This window comes from Protopterus annectens, chromosome 3.part0, assembly GCF_019279795.1.
Source record: "Protopterus annectens isolate FY-2018-M chromosome 3.part0, PAN1.0, whole genome shotgun sequence".
In the NCBI taxonomy this organism is placed as follows: Eukaryota; Metazoa; Chordata; order Ceratodontiformes; family Protopteridae; genus Protopterus; species Protopterus annectens.
Genome location: NC_056731.1, coordinates 1,751,302,292 through 1,751,320,969, shown reverse-complemented (window position 1 = coordinate 1,751,320,969; position 18,678 = coordinate 1,751,302,292). Strand labels below are relative to the sequence as shown.

At 42.0% G+C, this 18,678-nt stretch overlaps 1 protein-coding gene across 1 annotated transcript in view; it reads right to left on the bottom strand.

The window, feature by feature from the left end:
• The window catches only part of LOC122797007 (myosin-10-like), an 862,491-nt gene that overhangs the window by 772,193 nt on the left and 71,620 nt on the right, over nt 1-18,678 (bottom strand). Inside the window, exon 2 of the mRNA XM_044065778.1 lies at nt 13,434-13,548. Coding sequence (XP_043921713.1) covers nt 13,434-13,548 — 115 coding nt within the window. The remainder of the gene's footprint in view (nt 1-13,433; nt 13,549-18,678) is intronic.

The window sequence follows — 18,678 nt, the reverse complement described above, 5'->3', positions numbered from 1 at the left end:
GTGTTTCCATATTCATAAAAGATGTGCACACCTCCAGACTGGTAGCCTAACATAACGCATCAGAGATACTTCAGATACAGCTAACACTGGGTAAGACGGTGATTCAGGTCATAGCCTGCTATAGGTCCCCAACCATGTCCCAAGACTTACACTCCATGTTCCTAAGCACCCTGGAGAATATTAGGGTCCAACCTAGCACTCTCATACTGGGTGACTTCAACTACCCCTCCATTAACTGGGAAAACTGCTCATGTACCAATACACTTGCCCAATGTTTTCTGGAATTCATTAATTCCAATGCCCTGGACCAGCTAGTTCTTACCCCCAATAAAGGTAGCAACATCTTGACTTGGTCATTACTAACATGGGCGACCATTGCTCTACACCAATAGTCAGCTCCTCCCTGGTTAGATCCGACCACAAACTAATCACCATGGAAATCTACACCTCTCCCACCCCCCCACCCACCCTGCAAAGGTAACTGTGACGTCCGTGCCCTGGTCCAGCAATCAAGTAGCCTTAATCCTCACCACTAACACCAGGGAGGGCGTCTCATATGAGAGGAAAGGATAACAAATACACACAGTAAAGTGCAATTTCCCTTAAGAGCACACAGAGATTGCAGTCAGTCCGGTACTGGTCGCTCCCTTGCTCCCCAGGTCTCCAATAAGACTCCCCACTGGCACAGCTATAGGGTCAAGATCTCAGCCTAGCTGGGCAAGCTAAGATCTCAAGCACCCTCTCTGTCCAACCAGTGCTTTGTGTCTCTGCCCAAGTAGCTCACACACACACACACACACACACGCACACACTTTGAGATAAGAGTTTATACAACCACACAGACACTCCTGGGGTAGGCAGGCACAGGTTCTCCAGCTGTGCCCCTTTTACCCAGACTATACTGTAGTAATTACTGCCACCACCCAGCTAATACTTACCAGCTACTCATAGGCCCTTAAAAGGGTGTCCACTTATTACTGTGCAATATTATTATCCAATTGGTAGATGTGACTAAACAGTCAAAGCTTATGTGGAGTGACCTGGACAGTAAACTCTATAAATATGCAATGTACTCTAGAGCTTAACTTATGTCTACACAAAACCAGCCACAGTTAAAAGGTTTTAAAATATTTAATAATAAATAATTAAAACCACAGGACAATACTTTCTACTACACAGTCAGTGCTAGTCAAGAGAGTTCAGAGATCACACAGAAATACTTAAAATAAATCAGTAGTACAGTTCTGACATCACAGAAAAACACTTAGTCTAACCTTTATAATTCCTGGCTACTTCTAGGAGAAAACACAGTTCTAATACACTACTTACATGAAGAGAGCATAAGACAGTGCTGAGTTGGATATCAAGACAAAAATACTCAATAAACTCTTGTTCTCTCCGTTTAAATTGAAACTGCAGTTCTGCTAAAACATTACATCATCTTTTGCACTTTCCTGGTGTTCCCAGGCTGATAGAAATGGCATTTACATTCTTTTACACTTAGAGCAATAAAGGACATTCCACATGTAAATTCTGGTCATTAACTTTAGCCTTAAAACAATAGGCAGGAAGCCTTCATCTAGCCGGACTGGAGCCAACTTGTAAACATCAAAGGCAGTCATGAAATAATTTTAATTTCAAAGGACCAACAAGAAATGCTTGACTTAGCTTTCTTTACAGCAGATGGCAATGTTGCCACATTGTTTTAAGTTCAACATTTTTTTCATTTAAGACAACAAGCCTGTGATTCACATTCATATTTACAAATGATAGAATTATGTGCCAAATTCTATCTGGCTAGGATGGCAGCCTTCACACATCTCTACCAGTCTTCACAGTAACCACCATGAAAAACTTCTCCAAGGCTCACTTGGGGTCCTAAAAACAGAGGTGGCTAACTTCACAGCATCCATGCAAATGGAGAATAGTTGCATGACTGCTGAATCATACACCAATGGACTGTATGAACAGGGTTCCTAACATATGAACACCGAACGCTTGAAATGTCGAATGTCATATGGTTGACACCGTATGATCGACATTTCAGGAGTTCAAAGGTTAAACATAATGGCGCCATATAGTGCAGAATGAGAGAATTTTCCTTTTTTGCACTGAAATGCGGTCACGGAGTTGATATATTTAAGTAAGGGGGTGTGGGGGGTGCTATTAAGGTAAGTTTTTCTTTTCTTTTTCTTTTGTTTTTTTTTTATTGTATATTCGATCTTTCAAACTTCAACCATATGTTGTCAAACATATGGGATTCGAAGTTTTGAAAGTTCAAATATATAATATAGACCTTATGAACACATACATAAATGCATGGATCTCACCATACCCAAAAGAACCAAGACACTCTCCTCCAAAAAAAAGGAAGCCAATCTGATAGTCCCCTGTCATAAAAAAAACTCTGCAACAGAAGGAGGAAACTGATGTGGAATAAGGCAAAGTCCCAAAACTGGAAAAACTCCTTTATCAGCCTCAACAAAAAGTTGAGATCACTCATCAAATCCGCTAAAGCTAGCTATGAAAACAGAATTGCAGCATATAATAAAGACAACCACAAGGCCTTCTATAATTATGTATATAATCTCCACGACAATACCCAGATTTGCTCTGAGCAACTGCACAATGGTACCTCCTATACCGAGCCAACAGATATTTCCAATATACTGGTCAACATATTCAGTGCCAACTTTACCCCTCTCTCCCCCCACAAAGGACCAATCACAATACCAGTAGATTTCCAGGCACCCAGTATTACTGCTGCACTGGTTAAAACAGCACTGTCCAAGGCCAAGAATACAGCTTCTATGGGACCTGACAATATTCCTGGCTGTGTTCTACATGAACTACAGAGTGAACTGGCACCTCACCCAAGTGCCCTGTTCAATCACAGCCTCACCTCAGGCTTTGTCCCTATCAAATGGCACACTGCTACAGTCACCCCTCTCCACAAAGGAAAAGCGACTACAGACCCTGGAAACTATCGCCCCATTAGCCTGATGAGTCTGATATGCAAAGCTATAGAATGAATCATTATGGACCTAATAAACAAGGATATAGGGAATCTCCAAACTCTGGATCCCACACAGTTTGGTTTTGTGAATGGTAGATCATGCCTGCACAACTTGGTTGACTTCTTTGAGTCATTTACCAGAGCTGTGGATGAGGGCAAGGTGGTTCATACAGCCTGCCTTGATCTGGCCAAGGCCTTTGATATCATTTCCCACTCAGGAATCATTGAAAACCTCACTAAGCTAGGCATCAACCCCTATATCACTAGGTGGGTTGCAAACTGGCTCACAGATAGAACCTACAGTGTGAAAGTTGCTGACTCCAAGTCAGGTTGCCGACCAGTCACGAGTGGAGTGCCACAGAGTTCGGTCCTGGGTCCTCTCCTGTTTGGTATCTACTTCTCTGAAGTCCAGGCCAACATGAAGTGACTCTGGCTGACAAAGTTCACAGATGATTGCACATTGGGAGCTATTATTAACTCCCCAAGTGATGATGACATCCTACAGAAAGGCCTCACTAAGAACAACGACTGGTGTCAGAACCATGGCCTTAAGCTCAATGCCAAAAAATGTGTCGTCATACTCTTTGGGAAAAACCCGGTTCCCATGAATTACCACATTGATGGTAGTCCACTGAACACAGAAGGCGTTATAAGAGATCTGGGAACACAGGTTGACAGCAACCTCTCTTTTGACCACCACATTGGCACTGTGGTCAGAAAGTCCTTCTGTGTGGCACATCTCATTACTAAGGTTCATAGGTTCATAGGTTCGTACTAGGCTATCTGCCCTAGGGCATTTATAAGCCTAGCCAGAGTGTGTGTGGCTTTCACCACCCCTTAGGATGAGAATACTATGCCCTTTTTGGGTTTAGTTTACTGTGCCTCTGTCTAGTAGTGACACAGAGATGACCCCCGGGGTGAACCTATGATCTCCCACCCATTCGTCGAGATTTCTCTTGAATAGAGTCAGTGAGGGGCTCTGTCTAACATGGACTGGGATTCTGTTCCAGAGTGTAGGGAGCCTTTGGGTTATGAATCTGTCCCTCCAGCACGTCCTATTTATTTCTGTGTTGAGGTTTAAGTCTCTTGTTCTCGTGGCTCTGATGGATTTGGATTTTCTGAGGTGGAGCATGTCCATTAATTCCGGATTGGACATGGCCTTGTACGTCAGACACAGATCACCTCTGAGTAGGCAGTATGCGACTGAATAGAGCTGGAGTTTTGTCGGTCGGGCAGCATATGACATATGTTTAAGACCCTTTATCCTCTTGGTGAGGAACTTTTGGGGTCTTTCCAACTGCTGCAGGTGTCGGGTGAGATACATCCCAAATGGGGCATTGTACTCAATCATTGGCCTGATAAGAGAAGAGTACAGGGGCACAATGACCTCTCTTGATCTAGATGTGAAACCCTTCATGATAAGGTGGGCAATATAGAAGGTCTTCCTAACCACTTTGGCAATGTGAGTGTCAAATGAGAGGTTACTGTCAACCTGGGTCCCTAGGTCCCTGATTACCTCTTCCAGATTAATGGATTACCACCTATGTGGTAATTTGTCGGTACCTTGTTTTTCCCAAAGGGTATGACTATAAATTTTTTGGCGTTCAGCTTAAGGCCATGGCTCTGGCACCAATTATCCATTTCTATGAGGCCTCTCTGAAGGATGTTTGTGTCCGCTGGAGTATCAATTATGGCGCCCAGTTTGCAGTCATCTGCGATCTTTGTCAGCCACAATCCTCCTATGTTTGCCTGTACCTCGGAAAAATAAATGCCGAACAAGAGGGGTCCCAGGACTGAGCCCTGTGGGACACCGCTTGTGACTGGCTTAGAGTCTGACATAGCTCCAGCAACTCTGACCCTGTGGGTTCTGTCCTTGAGCCAGTTTGCAACCCATCTTGTGACATATGGGTTTACATTTAAGCTGGTGAGTTTGTCTATGATGCCCGAGTGGGGTATTGTGTCAAAGTCTTTGCAAGGTCAAGGTAGGCTGTGTGAACTGCCTTACCCTCATCAATGGCCTTAGTGACTGTTTGAAAAAGTCGACCAAGTTCAAAAGGCAGGATCTGCCCTTGACAAAGCCAAATTGGGTAGGATCCAATGTCTGTAGGTCCCCAATGTCTTTGTTTATGAGTTCCATAATGATCCTCTCCATAGCTTTGCAGACCAGGCTCGTCAAGCTTATGGGCGGTAATTTCAGGGTCTGTAGAAGCACCGCCTTTGTGAAGTGGGACCACTGTTGCCGCACGCCACTCTTTGGGTACGATCCTGTAGTAAGGCTAAGATTAAACAGCAGCCTTATGTGTGGGTTTAGTTCCTCTTGAGTTCATGTAGCACACAGCCGGGACACCATCCGTCCCATTGATGCTGTGTTTTTAGCTTTAGAGAGGGCGGCTCTCACCTGGGCATCTGAGATGTTAGGGAGGCTACACACTGCTGGGATAGTTATTTCTCCTTTTGGGGGGGGAGGGGGAGGAGAAATTTGCACTGAACCTGTCTGCCAGAATGTTGACAATGTCAGTGGGTTCAGTGTATTTTGTGTCATTTTGGACTAACTCTGAGCATATCTGGGAGTTTCCACCCATGTTTCTAACATAGCTAAAGAAGGCCTTGTGATTGTCTTTTGTGTCTTTTGCAATTTTTCTCTCAAAGTTGGCCTTGGATGATTTTATGAGTGATCGTAGTGTTTTGCTAGTACTGATCAGAGACTTCAGAGACTTCAGGGACTGCAAGGGTTTTGCATTCAGGAAGAAAGAGGTCATTGTCTCCCTCTACTCTTCCCAAATTAGGCCAGTCATTGAGTACAATGCCCCATTTGGCATGTACCTCAGTAGATACCCACAACAACTGGTGAGGCCACAAAAGTACCTCACAAAGAGTATCCTAGGCCTTAAACACTTGTCCTATATGGACAGACTGTCTCATATTGCATACTTAGGGTCTATATTAGATGACTGAACTTTTAAAATTTCGAAAATCTAAAAAAATAAATAAACTACACAAATAACCTACCTGAACATTTTAAGCAGGGAGGTAAGCCCCCCCCTGCACCCCCCACACACCCTGCACTTTAAATATACTAACTCTGAGATCGCACTACAGTGCAGAAAAGGGAAATCTTCCTATTCCGTGCTGTACGGAGATCTCCATTAAAAAGTTCAAACTTTCAAAAATTCAATCATATGGTGTTGACCATTTGACAGTCGAACTTTTGAAAGTTTGATCATCCATCTAATATAGACCAGCCTACTTAGAGGCGATCTCTGCTTGACTTACAAAGCCATGTTTGACCCAGCTCTGTTAGAAATGCTACATCTAAAGAAATCCCAATCCCTCCACACCACACGCTTCAGAGACCTCAATCTCATTACCACAATCAACAGAACGTGCTGGAGGGACAGGTTCATAACCCAGAGACTGCCTATGCTATGGAATAAACTTCCCATACATGTCAAACAGAGCACCTCACTGGCCATCTTCAAGGGAAATCTTGATGAGTGGATGGGAAATAGAAAATTTACCCCGGGGATCACTCCAGTGGCTCTACTTGACAGAGGCACTGGGAACTAAGGTCGGGTGGCATGATGCCAGGGTAATCCTATGGGCTAGGCTTGTAAAGGCTCCAGGGCCATTAATCTAGTACACATCTATGAACCTATGAACCTCTTTCATATTTTTTCACTCAAAAACATAACTTTGTAGTTATTACTATCATTCTATCATGGTTTCAATGAAGTAATGTCGAAAAGGAAGAAAAATGTGCTTTGAATGACAGTATTAACAAAGAGAGTATCACATACAAATAAAACCTGATGCAGTACCAGTGATAAATGCTGTTAGAAAATTCTCAGTGACTCTAATAAGTAATATAGAACATGAAGTGAAGATTCTGTCCTACAAACACCAGTGCTAAGTTTTTTTTTTTTTTACTACTAAGTGCAAATCAGGACTTCTACCAATACAGCTAGATGCAGCAAGCTATAAACTGTGTACACCTAAAAATGCTATAAAGAAGGCACGGAGGCCTTAGACTTCCATTTGGTATTTTGCCAGCACTAGAGATATTCTGTTCCAGACAGGTTTCCAGGTAACTGAAGACTTGAAATGTACTGTAAACGTAATCAGTGATCTACTAGTGTTGAGTTATACACAAGAAGAGCATGATACAAGAGTGATACATTTGCAGAATGAACTGTTAGAGTTTAACATCAAATTAAATAACAGCAAGGGTGAACTAAGACTGATAATTATGAAAAGGGGGCAATCCTTCAGGTCTTACTAAAATAGGTATGGGATTATGGAAGGGTTGTTGAATCAGATGGACATAAATGAAAGGACCTAACTTGTGTATCCTATTCATTCAGTTTGCCTGATTCAACATATCAACATATGGGTCAGAATCGCCAGCTGTGGTTTTCCTGAGTAGCCCCATGACAGGAGACCTTTTAGAATGGTAAAACCAAAGGAAGCTCTAGCTCTTGAGAGGCAATCCAGCTTGTAATGGCTAATAAAGAAGATTTCTGCCACTATCAGAGGATTGAGGGACAACTTGTGAGGCTGTAGAACGCACCTGCTCGATTTGTCCACTATTACGTTGGAGCTCCCAGGAAGGTGCTTTGCAATCAGAAAGTTGTGAGCTATCGCCCATTGCCATATTCTCAAGGCCTCTTGGCATAACGGGTAAGATCTTGTGCCCCCTTGTTTGTTGATGTACCAGACCACTGACGTTGTCTGATTGGATTGCAATAGTCCCTTATGGAAGGATGGAGTGAAATGCTTGCAGCACTAGAAGCACCACCCTCAATTCCAGGATACTAATATGCAAAAGGGCCTCTGTCTCCAACCAGGTGCCTTGGATCATGTTTCCCCGACATAGCCCCCTCACCCCATCAGGGAGGCGTCTGTGGTCACCGCGGCTATCTGTAGATGAGGGGTGAAAGGGCGAGACCACTGTTGGGGATTTCAAGACGTCCACCAGAGTAAATCTTGCTTGCATCTCTGAGTCACACTTATTTGAAAAGACAAAGGATGTTGTAAAGGGTACCACTGAGTGAGAAGTAGCCATTGAAGAAGTCTCATTTGAAATCTGTCTAGGGGAACAATGGCAATTGAAGCTGCCATTGACCCCAATAACTGAAGTACAGATTGAGCTGGGGATTTGTGGTGACAGAGCAGTGGTTGAACTTGTCTTATTCTCTGAAGTCTGTGTTCTGGAAGGGATGCTGTGCAATTTCTTGTGTCCAACAGTACCCCTATGAATTCCAAAGACTGAGTTGGGGTTGTGTTGGATTTCTCACAGTTTATACTGATTCCCAGGCTTCTAGCTGTTAAGAGAGTATACTGCAGGGCTTCTTCCAGTAGACGCTTGGCGGGGGCGGTAAGGAGCCAGTTGTCTAGATATGGAAATGCCTGGAATCCTTGAAGTCGCAAGTGAGCGATAACCACTGCCATGCATTGTGTGAACACTCTGGGGGCTGTAGATGGACAGAAGGGCAGGGCTCGAAACTGGTAGTGACTGGCTCCTATACAGAAGTGGAGGTATCTTCTTGAACGTTTGTCCGTTTTTATGTGGTAATACGCATCTTGAAGATATACAGAGCACATCCAATCATCTTCTTCCAGAAGAGGAAGGATAGACTGAACTGTGACCATCCGGAATTTCTCTGTTTTTACATTTGTTTATTGTACTGAGATCCAGAATTGGTCTCCAGTCCCCTGTCTTTTTTAGCACTAAAAAGAACTTGAGTAAAATCCGGATCCTATCTGGTCTGGGGGGACCGTCTGGATGACTTTTTTGTAGCAGCTTTTTGATATCATGTGCTGCTGTTTCCCTTTGACTGGGTGGGACGTTGGGTAACACTCTTGATGAGACTGGGCAAAGATGGAAGGGGATGTGATAGCCTCTGGATATAACCCATTGTAGCCAAGAGTCAGTTGTTATGTTTTGCCAGGCAGCAGGATACAAGTAGAAATGACTCCCGACCACTTCCAGAGGTGAGCAGTCGGGCAATGCTTCAGGAGTGCTGATAGAGTTGGCCAGAGAAAGAATCTCTTTAACCACGGTTTTGCAGACCTCCTCTTCTCCAAAAGGGGCATCTTTCATTGGAGTTTCCCCCTTGGCCTCTAGGAGAAAACTCGGTAGGTGCATTCCAGAAAGAACCCTGTGATTTCTTGTGCCAGATCTTTCCACTCTTCTGATTTCTAGAGTAGAATCGCTGAGGGGTGGAGTGTCTGACACCAATGACAGACAAGGTCTTGCCATCTTGTTCACACCATGCCAGCATATCCTTGACTTTAGGGCCAAACAATGAAGTGGCCTCTATAGGGACATTCATGAAGGAAGCCTTAAAAGAGTCTGCAAAGTCACAAAGGAGCATCCAAGCATGTCGTCTGGTGAAAATAACTGCTCCTGCCGGTCTAGTTGTCCCTTCTGATGCGTGAGAAATAAGACATATGGAAATATTGGAAATGGACTCTAGGGGGCTATCCGAGAAGCCACATTATCACGGACTTCATTAGAAACAGCTCCTGCCAAGTTTTCAGATAGCTGGTTGATAAGATCTCACTGAAGTCCGGTAAAATGTGCCAAATAATTCAAACCATTACAGCGAAGGTCAATGAAGCAAACACATGCTTCCCTAATCTGTCAGTCACCCGGGACTCCTTGTTAGGCGGATGGACAGTTTGGCTCTCTTCTGCCAAATCCTTCTTAGTAGCAGCTGCCACCACCATAGCATCTACTGGTAGACCACGTGACCAGTGGGGGTGTTTGGTGGGGGGGTGATAATATTTTATCTGGCCTCTTAGGTATTGCTTCCATGGTATCAGGAGCCTTCCATGCATGCTGCACAAAGAGCTGGATGAGCTCATCGGCAGGCAGGGTAACCCAGGAGGTAGGGGGCTGGGCATAAATAGCCTGCAGGAATATGGATTCATCAGAGGAAGGATTAGAGGGTTTCTAGTCACCCCTCTGTCTAAGGATCTCAAGGATGTCAGCAAAGGACATCAGAGGGTGACTGTGGGGACACTTCTTTGTTATCAAAATCCGTATTTTCAGTCAATGACTCCTCAGTGGAGTCCATGTGTTTCCTTTTACATGATGCTTTGTGGGGTGCTTCCTCAGTGGGAGATTCTAGAGAAGACTGCAAAGAGGGGGTCTCCTGAGGAGGAGAGACCTGAGGCTCTTGTGTGTCCAGGAGTTGAAGCTTGTGGCAGTTGCAGCACAGAGGGAGGAGATGACTCCGACAAATGAGCTTTGCCAGTGGAGGCAAGCACCCTCTCCATGGCCTGGAAGGCTGGCCCACCTAAAGAGGGATGGGAGCTCAAAACTGAACACAACCTTGGAACCGGGGTCACACCTTGCCCCGATGAGCTCGCCCCCAGAACAGGAGTCTCAAGATGACCATGAGCCATAAGAGAGACAGAGCATCCTTAGAAGGTGCCACAGAAAACATTGGCATGGAGCCAGAAATGCCCTTCCCAATAGCACAGCCACTGGCCTGAGAAGAGCTCGATGCCCAGTGCACCGAAGGCCACAAGGATGACTCTGGTTCCAAAGTGAGATCCACTATTGGAGTTGGAGGGAGGGAAGCTGCTGTTGGAGTAATAGGCTTTGAGACTTGAGTGGAAGTTGAAGGAGGAGTATACGTTGGGGTTTGAGGCAAAATACGCTCACCTGAATGAGGGAACGTGGACTTTGATGGTTGAGAAAGACCTCTGGCCACAAGCAACTGGTCAACAAACCGCAGCACATCCTGCTGAAAAAGACTCTTGGTTGACCTCATGGAGAAGGCTGATGGCACTTCTGGCCTTTCTAGGAATGGACTATACTGACTGCTTGCAAATGGATCCAGTGAAGGGGAATATTTAGTCCTTGCTAATTCAATAGGTGCAGAGCTCGCAGCCAAGGAAGTCTGCACCAAAGAAAACAGTGTAGAAAAGGTCTGCTCTGAAGATGTCAGCACCGTAGCAGTTGAAGGTGTCTGCACTGTAAAGGCAAAGGTCTGCCCTGAAGGGTACGGTGCCGTAGTGGAAAGTGTCTGCACCGGCACTAAGGATGGTGTCGAGAAGGACTGCACTGAAGTACATGTCGGTGCTGAAAAAGTCTGCACCATGGAGTACAGAAGATTCATACTTGGAGCCAAAGGAGACTGTACCAATGGTGCCGACGGGGACTGAACCTGTACTGACAGTGCCGTTTGGGGTTCCGACAGAACTGTTGGAACTATAGTTGTCTGCACCTGGAACTCCAGTGCCAATATTGATAAAGGAGACATGGCTGTAGTCAGGATCATTTGGGGCGGTGCCGAGCCTGGAGCCACAGAGTCACAGGTGGCAGTGCTGGAGTAGTAATCAATTTCACCTTCTTGTGACTCGACTTTCTACGATCTTCAGAGGGAGAAGAAGGGAGTGACTTTGATGAAGAAGAGGAAGAACACCTCCTGCGGGGTTTAACAGGAGAGTGTAAGTCCTCTGACCCAAAAATAGCCTCAGAGAAAGGAGACTTGAGGAGACCCTTCAAATTAACTTAGTCTTCCTCTCATTGAGAGTCCTGGTAGAGAAGCTTTTACAAATCCCACACGGAGGATCTACAGTCAAGTAGGAGACATTAAGACAGTAGACACATAAGTCATGGCCACTGGAAAGTGGTAACTTACGGCCGCAATCCTTGCACTGCTTAAAACCAATGGAACCTTTCATATCCGACATAGCTGGTGTGTTGAAGAAGCACAGTAGCAAAAGGAATAATAATGGCTACCCAAGAAAAGGGTAAAAAGAGAAAAGGAAGGATTACCAATGAAGGTAATGGAAAATTACCACAAGGTAAGAAAAGAGGGAAATAAAGGGAAAAGACTAAAGGAAGAGAGTCTAAAGTGTGCAACAGGGTAGGAAAATATTAGAATAAACCTTTGAGAAAATTTAGAGTAATAACAATATATATGTTGTTGTTGTTGTCTTTTGGCTTTTCCCGGTTAGGGGTCGCCACAGCGGAACTCCGGTCCGCTAATGATTGGCAGTAGATTTTCATGAATGCCAAGGTGCCAGCTCGACGTTCAACCTTCAACAAAGGCACGCCCATTTACACATGTCTTTCGAACGCTTACCCAACTCCGGGGAGGACATGCAGACTCCACACAGAAGGCACTCCCCACACTCCAGCTGAGAATCGAACGGGAGAACCTCTTGCTGTGAGGCAACAATGCTACCGCTGCACCACCGTGGAAGTACAATAACAATATATATATATATATATATATATATATATATATATATATATATATATATATATATATTGTCAAAAAATTAGACACTTGGCTGAGAGAGTGGCTTGACACGGTTGTAGAGCAACATGGCAAACGAGATCTGAAGTAACAGGGAGCAGAGCATTCTGGGTAGGGCCTTGGCTTGAGAGTTTTTGGCTGACACGAGCTTGATATTGGCCGGCTCAGTTTCGAGAACAGAACCGATAATCCATCAGTAAGGAATGAATGAAGATTAACAACATCAGATTGTATTTTCTGTACATTACATTCTGAAATCCTCACTTTTTTGTTAAATCTTTGATTTTATTGCTGCAGTGATTTGTTCTGTTTAGTATGCTCTTTTCGTTAGGCCCATCTTTATTTCAATTTTCTAACAATACTCTTAGCATCTCTAAAAAAGGCCATCCTAATGTCCAGGATCATTGCACAAATTCATTGACTTAATTTCAAATGTGTTTTATACTGAGCCCTGATTACAGGTGCTTCCAATATGCCTTTCTACCATCCTTTTCTGGTGTATCCTGAATACTGTTATCTAAGGAAGACCAATAAGAAAGTTAAAAACATTCCTGCTTATAGTGAAAGCCACCACTTAAAAGCTCTAGTCCACAACCCCAAAGCATCACTTTCCAAACAAGCAGCATGTTTCATTTTCAGTCAGGCTGACAGCGATTTTTCAGGGTCTATATCATATGAGCGAATCGCACAAATTGCAAACGCTCATAATATTGAAAGTACCGGACCTCAAAGTGCTTTTTCTGAGATTGCGGTACAGTGAATAATAGGATATTTGCCCTTTCCTCACTGTAGTGCAATCTTGGAGTTGGAATATATATTTAGCTGGGGGTGTGGGAATTGCAATTTGTGCAATTCGCTCATATGATATAGACCCAATTTTTCACTGCTACCTGATTTAACACTTTCCTTGTGAGTAAAAAAAAATTCCTTGCCACGGTGACCCACGGTGACTTATTTATTGGAACCATCACAGTCATCAAAGGGTGACAAAACTGGTCACAGAGTAATGTAATGCCATGTGTCTAATACCTAAGCATTTGCTTATCTTTTGTTTCCTGTTAACTGTAACATTACTAAACATTCAGATGGTCTGAAGCTCATGTATACAGCAGCACATAATCAAGTGATTTGATGCTAACCTGACATTGTTTGAAGATTTTTGGATAACTGCTTGTTTTCTGATTTAAGGAACTTGATACTGTTCTCTTTTGAATCAATTTCCATATGCAAAGTAGATATTTGTGACTGTAAAGCCTGCAAAACATAAGTACAGTACATGAAAAACAAAACATGGCAAATTCTATAATTTGCTCACAATAATTTTGTAAAATTTTCAATATCTTATCCTAGTTACATTTATTAGCTTAGCCTTTAAAATGAGTATACTGTCATATTGTACTGGTAACAAACCAAATTAAAACTTTGCAGTTTGTCTAAAATGATAGCTTACAGTATGGCACTTTCAAATTGGTGGCAACAGAGTAAGAAATGTGCTGCTCAGCTCTCACCTTCACCTCAAATTTACCTTTAAACTTAGTAATCTGAGATAGGTGCTAAATAATTGAATTAAGTTGCAGAGGCCTTCCTTCTTAATATGGTTGTAATTCTTGAATATGTGCATTTTTAAGGTCAGTTTTAACTTGATTTTATTAAGCTACCTATAGTGGCAAAATGCAAGAAAACTCAGCTGAAGAAAACTCATATAGCTGTCCTATCTATTCTAGACACTGAAACAAAGCAAAGGAGAGCAAAAGTACTTAAAACTGCAACCACAAAAGAAAGAAAGCATAGTCACATAAAACAGTTTAGACATTTAAATACATTTTTTTCATAAGTTCATAGATTAATACTAGGCTAACTGCCCTTATCAGCCACTTTAAGCCTAGCCAATTACTCCATGTGAGAATCAAACCCTGTACCTTGTGTCTGTAAGGTAAATACCGTAACCATTATGCCAGCCTCTCCCAGGTATTTATTTTTGTTAAATATATTTTGTAATTTTTTAGATTTTTCACCTTTTGTTAATAAATATAGGTTTCTTACCAACCACCTCCATGACTGCACTGCTACCTGATAAATTGCACCAATTATTATATATAATACTCGTTATATTTGAGCTATCTACTGAGGAAAACTAGGGGCACAGACACTGACCAGTCTATATGACTATTTCATCCAAACCCTTTGGAAATCCTTTCAAAATAAATATTTTATGTGAAGTCTCTTATCAACCCATCCTATAGTTCAACATCTGAAGTCAATAGTTTTGTTCCATATACTTGTTCTTTATTAAATTATTTTAGATATGTGGGTTGCATACTATAATAATGCAAGATGGTATTATTGGCTGTATCCCTATAAGAAATTTTTGTGACTATCCAATTTATATATTTTGACAGCCAAAAAATTACCTTTACACACTACCCTACCATGTAAACTTATGAAAAGTAGTACTATTGTTGATCTCACTAAGAAAACCAACCAACTCATTTTCACTACCTACCCAGATAAAAAATGCATCACCAATAAAACAAATGAATTATCTAATCCTTTGATATCCTATTAAATCTTTAAGGATATGTGTTTCCCAGTATGCCATAACTAACTTGGCATAATTGAGTGCCACCCTTGTCCCCACAACCACTCCAATTTTCTAAGACAATTTTCATCAAAAGAAAATTAATTATGTAAAACTTGCTTCATGCATTCTGTTAAAAAACATACTTCCCCTATGGTATACTGATTTGTACCAAACGATTTTAATGGAAACAGGGAATGTGAACCACAGTACAGAGATAAGATAGTTGATATAGTTAAATGTAAACTTTTATCCTGGGTTGAATGAAATAGTGAATTATAAATGTCTTTTGAACAGGAATAAAAGACATAATAAATGTAAATAATTGGGGCCAATTTGGTTAAGTATTTAGTCACATGATGGTTTAGCCAATATAAGCAGTGTGCATTTTAAGTTGTGTTTTTCTAATGAAGATCTCTGCATAGGTTGAAAGCACTTAATAAACGTTTTACAAAGGAGTTTTAAAGTTTGGTTGTCTGCATCTTTTCTACATGTGTTTTTGAAGTTGAGGAGTATGGTTTAACACACCTTATTGAAGCCTATGTTTTGGATTTTGAAAGTGCATTTACCATTAATGGTAGATGCTCGAATCCTCACTGGTGCAGTAGCCTTCAGGTTATATGGTTTGTGTCTTGCGCAGCACCAGCCAGCTTTCAAAACCTCTGGAGGGAAAATCAGCAGTCAGGGTGAAGAATTTTCAGTACTTTTTAACCCAACGGTTAAGGTGAAGTGTACTGATCCTGAACCACTATAACAAGAAATAACCAAGCATTTTATATCCCTGCAAGTAACTATATACAAAAATAGGAGGGTGAACAATGGGTGCATCTACTGCAGCAGGAATTTGAACATCTAGTTCTTTGGGTAAGTGCAACTTACACAACTGTACAATGTTCATCGGTCCCACTGGTGCAGTAGCCTTTAGGTTATATGGGTTGGTTACCAAAGCCTAGCAACCTTGGAAGAGTAAGGGTATGGATCCACGAGCCCATGGAGAATAGACCTAGCAAAGGCTGTCCTGGATCTAGAACAGGGATCCAATTTGAAATGCCTTGTAATGTACGTGAGGTCATGTAGCTGCCTCTAAAATGCTTCTACAGTACAGCCTTTTCCAATATGCCATCAAAGAAGACAAGACTCTAATAGAATGGGTTTTTAAACTGCCTGGAACTGCTTTAAAATGGTCAGAATAACAGAAGGCAATAGATGAGGACAACCACCTGGAAGCAGTCTGTTTTGACATGGGCTGTCCTTTCCTTTTTCCAGTATAAGAAACAAACAGCTGATCAGCCTTTCTAAAGAACTTAGTTCTGACAAGGTAGTACCAAGCTACCTGTGCACATCCACAGTATATATAATCCTTTTGGCCTGGTTCTTAGGATCTGGATAGAAAAAAAGGAGAATGATGACTTGATTCAAAGTGAATTCTGAAACATCCTTGGGCATGAATGAATATGACCCTATAACTGTGTAATACCAGACAGAGTTTACCCATTATGAGAGCTTGAAAATCAAATACTCATCATGCTAATGTCACAGCAAAGAGAAAAAAAAACATTTTCCATGTAATGATCCTTAAGTCTGTATGATGAGCAGGTTCAAATGGAGATGTATTTAACTATTCCAGCACAAAGTGAAGATCCCAGGAAGGAGCAACCTGTTTATGAGAAAGGTTCAGGTACAAACTGCTCTTCAGAAACTGTTTCACTAAAAATACAGAAAAAAGTGAAGGATCCATGTTCTGAAATACCTTGAATATGTACCTTGATAGATGAGTAAGAGGAGCCAGAGGATAATAACTCAACAGAAATATTTGAGCACCAGTGGTATATAACCCTTCATAGGGCCCTGCTTATTGACTAGGCACCACCTAGAAAATATTTTCTAATTACGGATATAAGATTTCCTATTAGCAGATTTTCTTACCTCCTTTAATACCTGCTGCACATCCACTGGAAAGAGGTGACTAAAAGGAATTAAAATTGAATCACCCAGACAGTTATTTTAAGATCTTTGAGACTGAGGTGCATCAAACTCCCCCTTGTCTTGTGTGCATAAATCCAGTCTGTGAAGAAGCTTGTGATAATTGCCCTAGGCAAAATCCACAAGAAGAAAGAACCAAGGATGCCTGGGCCAAAAGGGAGTCACTACAATTATTTTTGGAGAGTCCTTCTGAATTTTCAAAATTACCCAGAATATCAGTGGAAAGGGTGGAAATGCATAAAAGAACATTCTCCATCCATGGGAATGAAAATACATCTGTTTTCCAAGTTAGTTTGGAGCAGAATTTGTTCAGTTATTTGTTTTGAAAGGAGGAAAACAGATCTATTTCAAGTATTTCCTATGACTGGATCAATTCCTGGAAGATTCCCTCATTGAATTTCTATTTGTAAGGGTCTAAACTGGACTTACTCAGCTTGTCTGCTACTAAGTTTTCTTCTGACAGAATGTTAAGATGCTTGGAGGGTTAAAAATGCTGTAGAACTACCTCCCAAGCCATCACAGCTAACCACAGAAAATACAACCTAGTGTACCTTTGCTTGTTTATGTACCACATCACTGTGGTATTTTCTGTAATTACTTTAACACGTCTTGGGGACCATAGATAATGACGAGATTTCAAGGCATAGATCACCACCTACATCTCTTTGACACTGATGTGCTTTGCTCTGTCTGGATAGTTCCACAGGCCTTGCACCTTTTGCCCCATTGAAACAGCCCCATGCAAAATTTAAGGTAGACAAGAAAAGGGAGACCTGGATTTGTTCAAATTTGTAGTCTCTTCCAGTGCAGTTCCTTGTTAACAAAGCCTGTGGTTGGAATCTGAAATTCCAAAGAATGTACATGCTGTTTTTATAAGAAACCACTGAATCTTTATCATGTACAACCTGGCAAAAGCAATCATGAATATCACACAGGACCTGAACCCCGTAATCCTGAGATACTCTCTGGTTGCAGTCTGATACTGATTTTAGAAGCTTATGAAAGTTTCCAGATAAAATTCCACCTTTTCCCGTGTCAAAAAAGCCTTTTGCACAAGGTATCATAGAAAGACAATCCTGCATGGTTGGACCAAGGAGGATTCCTGAATATTTATCTGAAGTCCAAGATTGGTGAGAAGAGAGAAGACAAGAGAAGAGAAGAGAAGAAACCCATGTTAATGACTCTTCATCTGGGAAAAGACTCTACAAAAAATAAGCAAGTCATCTAAATAAGAAAATATGTGAATATCATCCAGTCTGCAATGAGCTATTATTAGAGCCAGACATTTTGTAAACACCCTTAGAGCTGCGGATAACCCAAAAGGTAATGCATAGAACTGATAATGTGACCCAGATACACAAAATCTGAAAAATTTCCTGAAGCCTTTGGCTATGGAGATGTGATGGTGTGCATCTTTTAGACCTAATATAACCATATTTTTTTCCTGGGGACTGAGAGTTCACAGAATCTGAGGGTTTAACATCTTGAATTTTGGAAGTTTCACATACAGATTTTGAAAGGACATATCTAGAACTGGTCTCCAAAAAGATGCTTTTCTGTGTACCAGAAACATTCTGGAATAAAAGCCTTTATTTAGCCCTTTGATTTGGTGGCACCAGTTCTGACTTCTAGGGTGAGCAACTACCGGGGAACCTGAGGAAAAATTATGTTTGGTTAGAAGGGTGGAGAGGAACCCAAAGGAGGTATTGGTATCCAGTGCCAACCATATCCCTCCTGAACCACTTTTAACATCCACGGGTCTGAAACATTTTGCTGATAAAGGGGAATGTACAGATCCAATTTCTCAGACAGAGATTAAGAGA